Source organism: Pundamilia nyererei, unplaced genomic scaffold (assembly GCF_000239375.1).
Source record: "Pundamilia nyererei isolate P.nyererei 1_Seehausen unplaced genomic scaffold, PunNye1.0 scaffold00201, whole genome shotgun sequence".
Classification (NCBI taxonomy): Eukaryota; Metazoa; Chordata; class Actinopteri; order Cichliformes; family Cichlidae; genus Pundamilia; species Pundamilia nyererei.
The window spans coordinates 311048-328582 of NW_005187602.1; the positions used below are offsets into that span (position 1 = coordinate 311048).

Below are 17535 nucleotides of genomic sequence, written 5' to 3' on the forward strand. Positions count from 1 at the left end.
TTCTTGTACAATATTTGTTGAATGAGTGGAGCCAGTCCACAAGGACCACAGACACCAACAAACTCTTATCTTAATCAATGCCAGACCGGGTTGTGGTTCGGAGCTACTCTGGGTAAATAATTTATTTTGACATAAAGCCAGACTTTGAATATAAATTCCAGCATGTTTAATCGGTGGCTTCTCCTTCATCATTTATCGTGATAAGGACCACTTAGTGGAGAATATGAAAGCTTAGTTCAGCTCACCATCAATGGTGAACTTAGACTGTCAATCAAGCTTGCTTGTGTTAGTTGATGAATTTGTTCTCGTCCCATTCATTGAAACAACACAAAAAAAAGAAACCCCTGTTAAAAGGGAGTTTTTTCATTTCCACTGCTCATAAGGGATCACATGATGTCAGAGTTGTCTCTGTTTGTTCTTAATATGGTACTGTCTTTACCTTACAATATAAAGCACCTGAAGCTAATTGTTGTGATTTGGTGCTATATAAGTCAAATAAAACTGAGTTGAATCAGCTCAACCTTTTTGCTCAAAACAAAAACTAACAAAGAGAATAATCACTAACATTCCTCTGATCAAATCATCCATGCATTTACTGTAATTCTACAGTATAGTGAACTTTAAAAACTAAATTGCTAACAGTAAGTGCAGTCAAATGAATACAGAGAGAAACTGACTGCAAAAATAAAGGAAAGTAATTTGATTCTCATATTGTGTGTTGAGCAAAACTGAAAGTGAGGGAGAAAAAAACCTTTCCATATAAGAGAACAAAATGTAAAAAGCTGTATCATTATATCTCAAGAACACCAGTGAGAAGATAAAATAGAAGATTTATATTAATTACACAGGACTCGTTACAGCCTCAGGTTGTATTTTCAGCATAGGAAGGAACACATGAAACTTTGGAAAGGATGCAAACTCTCTGTTACTCCTTCTCCCAAATGCCCATCCAGTACTGTTCCTTCTCCAGCCTTGGTTGTTACACTGTTCCTCTGCCACTGAGAGTACACCTTGGATGGCTCAGTTTGTTTATTTTCCTGGCGTTTGTCTCTCTGGTATACCTCTTCAGGTGGCTGGCCAAGGCTGTGAGTCTTTCCTTGGCGGTTTTTAAGACCTCAGCTATGGGAAACTTGCTTGAACATTTTAGCCATCCCTTTAGATAACTTAGTTAGATAACTTCATGCCTTGCTACCTTCAGCCTGGTTTCTAGCCTCCTCCATGAAGGGTACTGCTCCTTTGCGCTGTTAACCTTGTAGCCAAGCTTCTCAGTTACCACTGCTGCCATGGTGTAAATAAGCTGGTGATGCGAAATGCTCACCTTGAGCTTTAATAACAGGCATTCACAAAATGGTCACAAAACGGTCTCTGTAACAAACGTATGTCATATGTACACCATTACTTTATCACATATCATTCTGTAAAAGAAAATGTTATGTGAAAAAGTAAACAATTTAACATCCAAACTTCTAGACTGGGGCTATCAAGGTTATCATATATTGGGGGGCCACATACAACCCACTTTGATTTGACTTTATTGCTGCAGTATGGATGGCTGTGGGGAGGGTCTTTATCAGCAGGACAAACAGTAAAATTTATTTTTTTAAAAACAGTTAAAAGTCCAAAAGATATGCCCTCCTCCACATTTTCAAAAGCTATCCAAAGGGCCAGATTGGAGCCTTTGCCAGGCTGATGTTGGCCTGTTCTAGCCAGAATGCTTTTCAAATATTTTTTAGCATGAAATATTTTACAATTATAACTAGTTCAAAATTCAAACCATATTCAGCAAATAAGATCACCTCTTGCTGCCATTAGTACTTTACTAAACATTCAGCCAGTAAGCTGCTCACACACTAGATGACTAAAAGGGTAATCAATAAATAAATAGCATATAAATAAATTGATTTTCGTTAATAAAGAAATTCAAATGAAATTTTTTTGAACATCCAGATTTCAGACATCTGATTGTTGTCTCTGCTCTGTGACTGGATGTTTGCTTGAAAAAGTTGGGATGCAGCAAACACTGAAACTTGCTGAGACATTTGGAAGGAAGACCTGTCATTACAGCTTGAGGCTTCAGTTATGGTAAGGGGAGAATACATGTGCACAGAAAAGCCGTGCTCTGTCTAGCAGAAGTCCATGTACCTTGGTGTCAACTGACTTAGTCTATGTGACCTCTGACTCATACCATGCAAATCCTTTTAATCATTTATGTATTTTGGAAAGAGTAAAAGGCCAAGAGTAAATAATGTAGAATGTCAAAACTGAGTGAATGCAACATATTATCAAGACTTGAACACGGCAAATTTCCATGTACACGCACACTCATAAAGTCAGATGTTGAAGCTTTGACGATCCTCTATTGTGTTGAAAGATGAAATAAACAGTTAAACCAGACCATTGTTAATTCAGAAGAACTGTTGAGCTCATCAAATGTGACTTCAATAAAATTGCCAAACAATATAAAAACAGTCAGGGCAAATGAAATTTAGGAGAGCTTACCAGATGTACTGCAACATTTTATACATAAAAAAGTCTCTGTCAGTTTTGTGAAATGCTGCATTATATGTGAAAACAGAGTCTCTTAACTCTGAGATCAGGACCCAAAGTGGTGCCACGTGAAATATATGAAAAATCCCCAGAGAAAATCTTACTATCCTGCTCTGAGTTGCTTTGTTTTGTAGCCATCCTTACCTTTACTATTTTGTTATTGTAACTTTCATTAGACAGATGATACAACAAATTTCATGCAGGTTACAAAGGTGAAACAACAGATAAATAATAATTTTTAAAAAAAGTCTTACAGATGAAAAAAATGTCTGAGTTTTGTTTTTCATTTGTTTTTCTTTTTCCCTGTCACTTTTCCCTTTGTCAGGATGACTGACAGCTGCACCTTCTGAATCCCAGAATGCCTGTTGTGCCAGTACTTGGGGAATCCTCCTCCCACCATGCTGTACCTGTTGCACTCACCTGCTCCTGGCTGATTTTGCTATTTCATTCAGCTTTTGGTCAGAAACCTGCCAAACTGCCTCTGATTGGCCGAAAACCTTTCATTGCTGCCTGGAATGCTCCACTGGACTTGTGCACCTTCAGGTACAACATAACCACCAACGTTAACCACCTATTCCACATCCAGGGAAGCCCACGTGCTGATTGGACAGGCCAGAACGTCACAATTTTCTATGCCAACCGGCTGGGCTACTACCCTCACTACACCCCACATGGCAAAGCCGTCTTTGGTGGCCTACCTCAAAACTGCAGCCTGGACCGACACCTGTTCAAAGCCCACCAGGACATCAACTACTTCATACCTGCAGAGGACTTTCGTGGCCTGGCTGTTATTGACTGGGAGTTCTGGCGACCTCAGTGGAGTCGTAATTGGCACAAAAAGGACATCTATAGACGCAAATCAAAGGAGCTAACCAAGAAAGCATACATCAACGTGACTGCAGCACAAGTGGAGGAACTGGCACGGCGGAGGTTTGAGAAAAGTGCCAAGATGTTCATGCTAAAAACCATTCAGCTGGGGAGACAGCTCCGGCCCAGTGCCCTCTGGGGTTTTTACCTCTACCCTGATTGCCACAATTACAACCTGCATGATCAGAACTATACAGGCTTCTGCCCCCTGCTGGAGAGGCTGAGAAATGACGAGCTGGTGTGGCTATGGAACAGCAGCATGGCCCTCTATCCCTCTGTCACAATCAGGAAGCATCACAGCAACAGCATCAGCAACCTGCACTTCACCCAGCACAGGATCAGAGAGTCGCTCCGAGTCGCCTCACTGACCTCAAAGGAGTATGACCTTCCCACCTATGTGTACCTGAGGCTGGGCTACCGAGATGAGGCCCTCAACTTTCTCACTACAGTAAGAGCAAAGTTTACCAAAATATTATATATTTTTTTCTACTGTGTGTTCTGGATAAAATTTCCATTATGCAACAAAGTAGTTCGTTTTCCTTTCACAGAGATACTTTTAATTCAATTTTATTTTCATGGCACAAAATCACAACAACGGTTCCTTAACAGTGTAAGATAATACCCCAATAATCAGATGACCCCCATGAGCAAGCTCTTGCCGACAGTGGGAAGGAAAAATCCCTTTTGTCAAAACGAAACCTTCAGTTGAGGTGAGGGGAAGTGAGACAAAAGACACACTGTAGAAGAGATACAGAGATTATAGTAACTAATAATTAAATAAAGAGATCACCCGCAGCCTATGCCTGTTGCAGCATAACTAAGGGAGGGTTCAGGGTTACCTGCTCCAATTCAAGTCAATTCAGTTCAGTTTTATTTACAAAGCACCAAATCATAACAACAGTCAACTCAAAATACGTTGTACTGTAAGGTAGACCCTACAATAATCCTTGATTCCAAACTGGGATCTGGTTCCACAGAAGAAAGGCCTGAAAGCTGAAGGATCTACCCTAAGAACCACAAGTATGGCTAGAGCAACATGCTCCATTGGACAGATATAGTAGCATGTGGTGAAATATGCTCTTTCAAATAGTCGCTGCCACTACTCTTATTGCAGTTTTCTGGATCAACTGAAGGCTTTTCAGAGAGCATTTAGGAAAATATGATAATAATCAACTGCGGTGGTCCAGCCTATAAGTAATAAATGCAAGAATTCGTTTTTCAGCATCACAATGAGACATGTTTCTAATTATAGAGTAGTTTTAAATTTGTGTTTTATGTGCATTGAAGGAGATATCATGGTCAGAAACCACTCCATTACCGCGGAGAAGGTAATGCCAGCCGTACCATGCCATAGACACAAAGATTTTCAGGGCTGAGTACAATAGCCTCAGTTTTATCTGAATTTTGAAGCAGACCTAAAAACAAAACAAAAACAAAAAAATCCAACCTACAATTTATTTTTTTCCCCAATATTTCATTTACATTTTTTTTTATTGATTTTTAAATTGTTATTTAAAGCACTATGACATACCATAACACACAGTGGTTAGCACTGTTGTTTCACAGGAAGAAGGTTCTGGGTTTTAGTCCTTCTGGCTAGAGCCTTTCTGTGTGAGCTTGCATGTTCTACCCATACTTGTGTGGGCTCTCTCTGGGTACTCCAGCTTCCTGCCACAGTTTAAAGACATGCAGTTAGTGGGGTTAGGTTAATAGCTTAATTAATTGTCGTCTGTGTCTCTACATTAGTCTTGTTGCAAACTGGCGACCTGTCCAGGATGAATCCCATCTCACCCTGTGGCAGCTTAGGGGTGGTAGGTCGGCCTTGTTGCATGTTATCTTGGGCAAACTAAGACAAAATAGAACCAATAGAATTTTTTTTTTGTTGTTCTTTCATTTGTCTTCTGAATTTGACTGGTAATGCAATTCCTCATTCATGATTAACTTCTATGGGAAAGTCATTCAAATCTTGCCAGATTTATTGGACTGTAAAATTATTTTAAACATAAATGACAATTCTGAACTTCCATCCATCCATCCATCCATCCATCCATCCATCCATCCATCCATCCATCCATTTTCTTCCACTTATCCGGGGCCGGGTTGCGGGGGCAGCAGCCCAAGCAGAGAAGCCCAGACCTCCCTCTCCCCAGCCACCTCCTCCAGCTTATCCGGGGAACACCAAGGCGTTCCCAGGCCAGCCGAGAGATATAATCTCTCCAGCGTGTCCTGGGTCTGCCCCGGGGCCTCCTCCCAGTGGGACATGCCCAGAACACCTCACCCAGGAGGCACCCAGGGGGCATCCTTGTCAGATGCCCGAACCATGTTTAACTGCTGATTCAATTCTGAACAAAGTCAGTTAAACATGATGATATATCAAAAATGCATTTAAAAAATCTTCTTTGATAGTTGACATGAAATACTCAATGAGTTCCTCTTTTTGGATACCCACACAATGTGTGTGCTAAGTTTCATCACAAACCTCTGCAAAATTCCTGAGAAATTAAAGGAGGTTCATGCTCAAATTCAATAAGCTCAGCGGAGTATGACATAACATCAGAATTTAAATTAGTACCTTCCTTTTCTTGGCCACTTTCACTATATGTCTTAAATGTATGACATCAAAACCACTGCATTCCTTAGACAATAAAAGACAATTGTGCTGTTTCCTTCCTTCTGATCAAAAATCCATTAAAAAATTGTGGATTAATTAAATACAACATGCATTTTCAAAAGATAATTTAAAATGTAATAGCCTTTTTGGTTTTTAAAATTCCAAAACCATACAACAAGAACTTTAGGCAATGTCTGAATTTTCTGATTTTCAGTCTTATGAATAAATGTGAATCGAAACCTCTAAGCAGAACATATTCTTTCCTATTTGAACTGCATTTTAGGATGCATGCAAAAGGTGGTTGGCACACATAAGCAAAACCTTAGTTAAGTCAGAATGAGTCAGAGGATAAAGGTTGGAAGGGATAAAAAGTACAGCAGCGGTAGCCGCAAAGGAAAATATGTTTCAGCCTCCACATTGACTAAAGGCTCCTTATACTGTATATGTAACAGTACTGGCACCTGTGCAGTCCTGTTCCATACTGGTCTCTAAAACGTTTGACTAGAAAAAAAGCAGGATTTTACTAGTGGTAGAAAAATATAGAGCCACAGACATGGATCAGTGAAGCTTCAGCAGTTTGTCATCTATCACAATATGCAGTGATTTCAGGATAGATAGAAGATAATCTGGATATTGAGAAGTGGGCTCCATGCACCACTTTGAACTGGATTAACAGTGGCGGGCACATAATGATGTCAAGTTGTGAGTACAGAGGCCTAAGTCTAAATCTTCTTCCCATAACATTTTGAGGTATGTGTCAAGTTTAACATTTTACTGTAAAGCAGGGAGATCAGCCCTCTGTTGGTTGGATAAAGTTGTACGGTAGGCCTCGGTAGAGGACTTGAGCCTGAAATCTGGAAACAAATAAAGTGCCTGGCTTGCAAGCATCTTAAAAAGTGTGATGGTGGTAGATTGTATTAGCAAGTTGTTTAAATGATGCCAGTTTGCAGGCTATGACAAGGTCCTTGAAGCAAGTTATTACACTTCTGTGCCACTGAAAAAAACAAACCATAAAATTTGCTCCAGAACAAAATCTGTGGAAGAAGAGACACTCAAACTCAACTCGATCAAAGGCTTTTTCAGCATCAATAGAGACAACACATTCATCAAAATCAGTAGGGCTGGAATAAAATATGTTAAACTTGTGTTAAAATATGAATGGCAGCCTTTAGTGATGTACTTCACAGAAGACAGGATTAAAGATCCTGGAGAAACTTTAATCTTCTCAGTCAATTTTAGTGCATTACCAAGCTTCAAATATAGACCCAAATGCAAGACTGCAAGACTGCAAGACAAAAGCAGCTTTAATAAAAAATATATAAATAAAACCCTAACGGGATAGGAACAAGGAATCAAAGTACAAGGAATCATCAGAGTACTAACAGACACACAAACACAATGTGGGACAATGTGACAAAGGGATCAGTTCTGCATTTTATAGTGGAAAATGTTGTAATTTTGTGTGTTCAAATGACTGGCAAACAATCATCATTTGGCCCCAATTTAAAGATTTAAATCACCAATCCTGATGTTCCAAAGAAAAAGTCAAAAAGCAAATATTGTTTTCTGTAATTCTTAATATGATTGCATATTAGTAATAGTTAAACTTGCAACCCACCCCTTCAAATTAATTCTCATTTAATTATTAATTTTTGTATGCAGTAAACATCATTTTCAGTAACAATGTGCGTAAACAGTCAGGCTATACTCTGAGTCTGCTCCCTACTGCCATCTACTGGAGGTTCAGGGAAAACCAAATGTTTGAGGATGATCTGTTGATTCGGCAGGTTAACGGCTGATGTCTTTGAAAAGAAGAAGGCTATTTAAAGAATTTCTTTGAAGTATGATCTTGTGGAGCTTTGCACAACATAACCAGTTTCTCACTGTAACACTGACAAATGCAGTGTGGTCCAAGTAGTATTAAAAATTCAATGTTCAAATATGTTGACCTTTGTATTATTTTATTGTTCTTTTATTTTTTTTTATTTTCTTCAGCTACTTCATCATCACTTCGCCATCAATAATTTGAGATCCCTGCCTTAAATGGTGGCGTGGTAGTGATGGTGACAGACATGTGTGATGTGATGTGATGGTTTACCTGTATTTTTCCTGTAGGACGATTTGATCCACACCATAGGGGAGAGTGCTGCACTGGGAGCTGCAGGATTTGTCATCTGGGGAGATTTAAATTTGACCTCATCCAGGGTAGGTGGTCTTTGCCCTACATTAACAAAGTAAAATTATTTATAGTATGTATTCATCATATATGCTGGTGCATATGGAGATTTATTTATGAACATCTAACAAAATCACTAGAGGTGACTGTGCATGCATATGCTCTTCTGACGTTTGTGATTAATATTTTTAATGTGCAGCGATGTTATACATATAGCTGAACTCCTAACACATCTTTAGGAATTCAGTTCATTTTAGTTCAGTTTTATTTATATTGTTCCAGCCAGTTGACAATAACAGTCTCTTCAAGTTGCTTTACAGTGGGGGGAAATAATTATTTCAACCTCTGCTGAAATTGAAAGTTTCTTTCATCATCCATGAGGAATCAGAATCTGTGAGGATGCCACTCCATTCCAACCTATACATTTTCATTTTAAGGTTATATTTAGGCACTGGCGAATCTTTGTCATAGTGAGTCTGGTTCATCATTGGGTTTAAAGCAGAACTTGATGTGAAGCCACTAAACTCAAAATCTTGGCTGTAGTATCATATAAGCTACAGTATTACGAATTTCACCTTGTTTCCACAGCACAGCTGCACCCACGTCAAGTCCTTCCTAAGCCACCGCTTGGGTCTGTACATCACCAATGTGACACGGGCCGCAGAAATCTGCAGTGAATTCCTGTGCCAGAGTAATGGCCGCTGCATCCGCCGGGACCCCCACGCCCGGCATTACCTCCACCTAAGTGCTGACAGTTACCGCATCCATCCCTCTGAGGATGGGGACTTTACTGTGAATGGCTGGCATTCACCGCATGAACAGCAGCTACTAATGGAGAGGTTCCGCTGCCACTGCTATGAGGGCCACAATGGTGAGAACTGCGACAGCATCAACAAAGTGAGAGAAGATAAAGGGCCATGGGAAGAAGAGGAGGAGTACGAAGATCACGACAAGAAGAGGACCGAGTGGGAGGATGAACAGGATGAACAGCAGGAGGCAGGAGAGAGTGCAGCAGCGCCAACTTGCGTCAGCCATCACTTAACTTTGTTGCTCCTGTTGAATTTATTATTAGTAAAGATATATGTTTGAAGATGGCTTCAAAAGAGAAAGTTAGTTTCAATTTAGCTGCGGGTAGATGTGACATGTCAACACTGCAGTAAATATAATGTTCTAATTCAAAATTAATTTTTTTATTTTATCCAAGGATACTGACATAAGCTTGACTTTATGCACCATAAAGCTAATTGCAGTAATAGGAACGTCTCGCTGATGCTGTTTGATAAATGTGCTATAAACAATTGCAAAATACCACCTGAAATACAATACATGCAGAAAACATGTCTCATGAAAACATTTTACCCAATCAGAAAATGATTGCCTGTCAGTCAATTATTCATTTATTCGGACTAAACATTATTTGTGGCCTAAATCAGCAGTGTACCCATTGAAACAGAAGGAAAAATGGAATTGCACAGCCAATATACATGCTTGAATTTATTCACTGTAACTCATATTGCAGAGAAATCATGTGAAATGCCTTATAGTTCATGAAAAAAGGCAGAGCTGGCTTGTCGCATGATGATCCTCCGTTTTGCTTTGTCCACAAAAACCAAAGGCTGCTCAAAATACAATACTGCACATCCATATATAGGAGCACAATTACAAAGACTTGATGCATTTTTAAAGACATCCTTTATTTCCAATACCTTGAATGAACTGTTACTATACTTTGCGGTATATGTACAAATTTATATTTTTGTATTGTTACTTATTACTTGTAGTCTTTCCAGGAGATGTCACAAAGCGTTTTGGAGCCTGTTAGGATGCAGCATATAGCTGCTTCTAACTTCAGAATACATTCTGTTGGGTTTGTTACCCTGAAGAACACAAAGACTTTTTATATTATTGATCTCTGGATTTTGTATTTGATTCTACTTCATCTCAGTGTGACTGGTAAACGGCTACTGTCTCTGAATGTACAACTGCAAGTGCAAGGAAGCACTCAACTGGATGCAGGAGATGGCACAAACTATATCTGACAGACACAGCCTCTGGAAACTGAGGTCCTTTAATTTCACCTTTTTACCAAAGTTTACCAGTTTTTTGATACCTCAGGTTCTCGTGAAACTCTTTATTCAGTCTCTCTCTCTCTGTGTGTCCCAAAGTGCTTTTCTTTGGATAATTCCAAGTATAAAGCATACTTATAACTACGATGCCAAAGTTGACAAAACAAAGTTGTCATATCTATTCACCATTTATCATTTTAGAACCAGCCTCCATCAGCAAATACTGTTTGTTCAGTAATAAAACTGTAGATGGTCTAACTTTCATTAATGTATTAGGAATTTATTGATTTTACCAATCATAACACAATGTAAGAAAATCTTCTAATTCGGTATCCTTGTTCCTAACAAAAACAGTTTAAAGAATCAGAATCAGAATCGTGTTTATTGGCCAAGTATATGTGCAGACACATACAAGCAATTTGGTTCCGGTAGATGGTGGCTCTCAAGTCATTGGCTCAAAGTCATTAGATAATAAAATTCAATGTTGTTACTTTTTCTAAATAAAATCAATCCCCTAAAGTTTGCTTTACATTCAGAGTGAACAAACAGTATTGAGTAATGACACTAACCTGAAACATTACCTTTGGAGAAGTTGGCAGTTTGTTGCAGTTTAAATAGCTGACGAAAAGGCAGCCTATGTTGCTTATGTAGTCAAAGAGACAGAAGAAAACAGGGGTAGAAGGGGTAACCAATAAATTTTAGTATTTAACATTAAGCAACAATGAAGCACGTCACATGGACGGCTCAAGCCTGCCTTTAGGTTAATGTTTTTAGGCTTTTACTTCAGACTTTGTGTAGCAATTGTAAATTTCCTGTAGTCACTGTATTCTTTATTAAATCTTAAGATTGTAAACTACATATGTAACAAGGAATATGCAACACATGAAAAATGTTACCTGACTGTAAATGCACTGCTAATAAACACTTTCCAAAGCTACAGTGTGTTTCTTCCTTTTCCTGCCATTATTACATAAAGTGATGAGTTCAGGGGAAGTAACAAAGAAACATCTTCCGCTTAGTGAGTTGAGTTGCAGCCAACTGGATCATCTACTGATCCAGATCAGATTGGATATGAATCTGATGGGGCAGATTCACGTTCAGTTGACATTATTTCTCTTTGTCTTTATATTAGGTTTTCAAACAATGAAAAAACTGTGTCTTGAAAAACGTTGACTACCTTTTCTACAGTCAGTCATTAAACCTCAGACCCAGTTAGTGAGAAAAAGGAACAGAAGGCTGAACTAATGATAATGATGAGTCACTGGTGTGAGATGACTGCCCTGGCAAGAATATTTTCTGCTCAGAGGCCCTTTTAACTCAAACATCAAGTCCCAGCTAGATCCAATCTTTGGATCCAATCTTTTTTTTTTTTTTTTTAAGAGACAAACTCTAAAGAACGAAGAAAATGTTTCGGAATATTTAGTAATAAGTAATAATAAGAATGCAAATATGTTTTTATACAGAAAAGTTTTGACTTTAAATAACTTTTTCTGTTAAAATAAGATTAATTTATGTTGTCAAAACACTGAAGACCTTAAGTAACTAAAATACTATATGCACTACAATCTCCTGATTTACAAATGAAATTGACACAAAGCTAAAGTATGAAAAACATGTTGCCATCATCGTGTCATTTTTGTGATAAATCAGTACAAACCAGAAATATTATACATGAACCAGGCTGTTGTTGTTGTTTTAACTTTTGTTGTTTATTTTTTAACTTTCGTTACCATTCTGTTTTTCATGCACTCTGAGTTTTACTTTCATCTTGCAAATATGCAACTTTTTAAAAACCTTTTTCACTAAATTATCTTAGTGTTGATTGTATTTGTCCAAAACTGTTTCCAAATTCTTTGCATCATTTATTCTAACCTGACACCCTAAAACCACTCACCAGTTAGTATTTTAATTAGATAAGGATCTACCAGAGAGAAGAAACTGTTTCCTCTGACATATGAAACAGCAAAAAAATTACTTGAGAAACACAGAAGTATTATGACAAGCCACTGAAGACAGCAACAGGTAGGAGCTAAAACACTATTATATCCAAAAAATGTTGACTGATTTGAAAAGAATAGTGAGATAACCTTGTAAGATAAAGGATATTATTAAAAAGATTTGATCTTTTTAAAATGTGGACAATTTGTTTACAGATATACTGCGAAATCCTTGAGTCATTTTTAATTTTATATTGATTTACCAGGATGAGAAAAAAGGACATCAAAAACAGAATGTAGTTAACATATGTATTCACATTCACAAGGGCTCTATCTGAACACCAAATATGAAGGAAGGTTTTACAAATATCTTTATTTTATATCATTATTTAGCACTTTTATCATTCCAAATCCACTGTAAATGACTATTTTGCTGCTTACAAATAGTATCATCCACAAACAAAAAGTTTATTTTGTCAGTATAAATGTTATTGATCAAGAGGAAAAAGAAGAACTGCAAAGGACTCAGTCCAAAAGGCCAAATCTATTTTGTTGTTGTTCCTGGTTAGAGATCAGTAAGTCACACTAAAATTAAATAAATCATGTTTTTAAAATATTTTTTAGAATGTGTATTAATGGCATTTCGAGTCATGACTTGATAACATGTTCAGTTCTCCTACACAATATCATTTTTAAAATGATATGCTGTTTAGAGTTTGTCATAAATATGAATATTTTTTAAATATATAATGAAATAAAAGTTTATGGCACGAACATATGAAATTGTTAGGGACTACAATTAGTCTGTTTTCATAAATTTTCCCCTACAGATGATGATTAGGCAAGTGAACTTGAACTCTGAACACGCAGGGAGTGTCCTTACACTACTGTAGGTGAATAGAGCCGATTGTTCAGCCACTGGGTGAACTTCGAGATTTGGTTCATCATTCCAAGCACTTATGTGTACGTTCTAGCACCTACAATTGTCTAATTTTCCCTGTTTTGCTGATAATGATCATTTACATAAATTGGGGCCACTGCTGACATTTTAAGCTCTGAGCACAGAGCATGCACGTAGCAGAGCTATGTCGTATTTCTCTTTCACACACACATAAAATAATAATGGAGGAAGTATCTTACATTCTAACTGCAGAAACAGCTTTGTGTCCTGTTATATTCATATTATAAAAGTAGTATTTAACTTTTGCAGCTTCAAGTGGAGCTCTTTCAGAACTATTTTGTATCCACTGATGATCTAATAGAGCATCTAATAACTGTTTTCTCCATTAATTGTTTGAGATGTAAAAATTATGAAAAGTCATCTTTCACCGAGAGTCATATTTCAAATAACTTCAAATGTGATCAAAAGTTCCCACTTTTAGCCCATCTTAAGAAGACGGAGTTTGGTTATTTTAAAGAGAAAACAGAGTTTGTCAAAAATAGCTGTGATTTATGTTGATGTTTGCTGACTTTTATCCACTGTCTGCCCTGCTTGTCCAGACCTATTACCATGGCCCCATCCTTCTTCTCCTCTGTTGGCTTCTGTGTAATTGGATCTATCACCTTAGCCCTTGCCTTACCTCCAACTGAGCCACCGCTCATCAATGACCATTCCTTTGTGGCTATATGGAACGCGCCAGTTGAGCACTGTAAACGTCTTCACATCCCGTTGGACACTGCAGCCTTCCAGTCAGTGACGACACCCGCAGCTGTGCCAGGCCAGTTTCTCACCATCTTCTATGAGGACCGCCTTGGTCATTACCCTAGAGCTGATTCTGTCAAGCATAAGCTCTACAGCGGTGGGGTCCCCCAAAATGGCAACCTGACAGAGCACCTGGCCAGAGCCCAAAAACAAATAGATCACTACATCTCCCAGGATTCATCTCCTGGGCTGGCTGTCATTGACTGGGAATCCTGGCGCCCCCTGTGGGACCAGAACTGGGGTTCAAAACGCATTTATCAGAAATTGTCCATCAGTCATACCCTGCAGATGCTCCCGTTTTTATCATTAGAGCAAATTCTTAAACTGGCAAAGAAACAGTTCCAGCGGGCTGGACGTCACTTCATGGAAAAAACCATTAGCCTTGGTACTGGTGAGCGTCCAAACCGCCGATGGGGCTTCTACCTGTTTCCTGATTGCTACAACTATGGATGGAACAAGCTTGGCTACACGGGAGAGTGCTCCCACAAGACCCACAAGCAGAACAACCAGATGCTTTGGTTGTGGGAACGCAGCACAGCTCTCTTCCCATCAGTCTACCTTCACCAGAATCTGAGGAACTCTCCCCAGGCTGCGCTCTTTGTTCGTAACCGTGTTCTTGAGGCTCTGAGGGTGGCAGCATTGCCTAAACGTCCTTACGTTATGCCAGTCTATGTCTATTGCAGGCCACTGTACCGGGATCAGACCAAAAAGTTTCAGACCAGGGTGAGTGTTTGTGTTAAAATCACATTTATGCACATCATTCACTTCATCTTTATGATTACAATAAACAGCCCATCACATGAGGGTTTTGTCATTTGAACCTAAATAGTTATTAAATTCCTCACGTAAGAGCAAAAAGCATTCACAAGAACACAACAGAAAAACAACTCAACAAATGAAGATTTATTTTTTTAAAACTTTTGAAAATGACATAAAAACATCAATTAATACTGCTCTGAAAGGAGAATGAAGGACTCAATTTAGAACTCTAATGTGATAAAGGTTTGGAGTTCATTCACTTTGAACAGTTTGTAGTACCTTATATCAACTCTACCAAGGTTTATCTATAGGTTTTCTATACTGGATTCTAAAAGATGTGAATGAGAGAGAAGCTGGGGGGTGTTTTGGGGGCCTCGAGGATAGGGCATTAAATTACTTTGAGCCTTTTTATTTAAAAAAAAAAGTTTCGTTCCTGCTCTTTCAGAGAGATCTAATCAGCACGATCGGAGAGTCTGCAGCACTTGGAGCTTCTGGGGTCATAATATGGGGAGGTGCCAGAGACTACAACAACAAGGTAATTCACAGCTTACTGATATTTACTGGATGTTTTGATCAGATCTCCTGTCATTAAGGGATATTCTAACTCAACACAATATTGACACGTCAGCATTAAAAATCTACCAGCTGAGCAATGTGATTCCTTCTCAACATTGCAAATCCAGTGTTTGTTTGTTTCATGAGAAGAGAAAAGACTTCAAGTATCACACGAGCCACCCGAAGTTTCTGCATTTGTCTTTAGCCATAAAAACTCTATATTAGTAACTCTTCACAGGTCTGAAAACAGGAACACAACTGGCCAGCCTTGCATCAACAAATAATTAACATGCCTTTGTTTCCTCTCTTAAGAGGAACTAACAGTTGTGACTGTTTATCTGTGTTTACCAGACATGTGAAAGAGGTATTGCAGCTTCATTTGCTGCAGCCGCTTTTTGATTTGGTATATCTTTTTCTTGTCATTTGATGTTCACACAATCACAATATCTTATTGTCTTACAACCAATTTAAAGTGGCACAACTGAATGCAAATTCTAATTAAGAATAAAACAGACCATTTAGATGGTCTTACTGCCACTATCCATGTTCTCAGTCCAGTTGACGTTCCTCCTTTGGACACAAACATCCATTAAGCAATATGTTTTATTTGGACTTTAATTACCCCAATAAAATATTTTAGCTGACATTCATCTTGAAGTTCTAAGATTTTTTTTGTACATACTTTTTGAACACCTGAACCTCTCATATAAACTCCATCCTGTCTTTGCAGGCGTCCTGTGATGCTCTGTCCAAGTACCTGAGATCCACATTGAACCCTTACATTGCTAATGTGACTGCAGCCGCCAAGCTCTGCAGCGAAGTCTTGTGTCAGGGGAAGGGCCGCTGTGTCCGGAAGAGCAACAACTCTCGCCACTACCTGCACCTAAACCCCACCCATTTCCACATCATACGAGCTGATAGGAAGTATGTGGCTATTGGCCTCCCTTCTGCTGCTGACCTCAGTGCCTGGGCTGAAAACTTTACCTGTCAGTGCTACGCAGGGCGGAACTGTTCTCCCAAACTAGTACACCCAACCACCATGAAACTCATTTGGATTTAATGTGTGAGGAAAGTAGAATTCGTTCATGTATCTATCATTCATCTATTTTCCAAAAACAGAAAGGAATGTAAGTAAATGATTCCCTCAAAACATAGTGCTATTAATACTAATAACAACAACATCAACAACAATAATAATAATTGTTAAGACAAGCTATACTTTAAACTTCAGTTTTAACTATTTAAAAGTAAATGTGCCTTAATTAAACTAAACTCAGCTCAACTAAACTGAATTTTGAAAAATATACCTTAATCTAAAGTTGAGTAGATGAAGCATCTGTCTGTTACATTACAAAGACACTATTTGGAAAGACATTTGTAAACATTACCTGTGTTGTAAACATCTGAGCAGGACTGTCAGTCATTTTTTTTAATGAATTTAAATAGGCCAGTCATATAGGTTTGAACTTTGAATCTGGCCCAGATTCATCCATCGGTGTATAATTGGGGTCTGTAGTTAAAATAGCTTTGAGTGATCAGTTAGAATAGAAAAAGTGCCTCTTCTGATGCTTTGTTTGAACTTCAGCAGGTCATCTTGACCATGCTACACACCTAAATTCAGTTGCTGGCCTAATTGGCTGATGACACATTAACAGTATGGGGTGGTTTAACAGATGTACCTAATGAAGTGGCCGCTGAGTGTATGAATCAACAAATAATAATAAATAATACAAAAAAATGGAGACGTTTCCTTAATAAATGACATGAGCAGAGCAACAACAATACAAATACATGCAAATATTCATGTCCTCAGAACAGTGACATCATTCTTCTATAGCATCTTATTCATGTGCTTGTAAATCAGAATGATTTGATGAATGAAATAAACACGAGTGTCACAAAGAGAATGAGTGTGTTTTGTGTTTGATAGATCTTTTTAAGTATATGGCTGCTTTACCAGGTTTATTAACGGGATTAAAAGTAAATTTTTCGAAGCCACATTATGAAAAAAACAACTAATGGTGACAACCTACAAAAATGATTTGCAACACATAAATTTGCACCATAATCCTAACTTTCCCATGACTGACCAAATATGTAATTTTTTCCATACTCCTTAAAAAAATGTTTAAAGTTCTCCAGGCTTTCTGAAGGTCTTTAAAGATTTTCCTTGGACACTGACTCCTTATTCAGTGATTTTCAGTCTAGTCCTTGTGCCTGGACATTTTTAAAGGAAGCAATTGTGGTGTACAAAATACAAGAAAAAGAAAAAAACAAAACAAAATATAAGAAATAAAGAAATATGAGAAATATAA

The 17535-nt window shown here is 38.2% G+C and overlaps 1 protein-coding gene across 3 annotated transcripts in view; it reads left to right on the forward strand.

Moving 5' to 3' along the window:
• The window catches only part of hyal4 (hyaluronidase 4), a 20277-nt gene extending 3150 nt beyond the window's left edge, over window positions 1-17127 (forward strand). The window contains exons 1-4 of one of the 3 annotated variants that reach the window (XM_005747619.1): window positions 8171-8230; window positions 13705-14629; window positions 15111-15200; window positions 15951-17127. In XM_005747619.1, coding sequence (XP_005747676.1) covers window positions 13715-14629; window positions 15111-15200; window positions 15951-16280 — 1335 coding nt within the window. In that variant the 5' untranslated portion in view covers window positions 8171-8230; window positions 13705-13714 and the 3' untranslated portion in view covers window positions 16281-17127. Of the gene's footprint in view, window positions 1-2872; window positions 3863-8140; window positions 8231-8789; window positions 10652-11818; window positions 12290-13704; window positions 14630-15110; window positions 15201-15950 lie in introns of those variants that run through there. The other 2 variants (XM_005747618.1, XM_013914500.1) reach the window with 2 other exon arrangements.
• The last annotated feature ends 408 nt before the right edge of the window (window positions 17128-17535 follow it).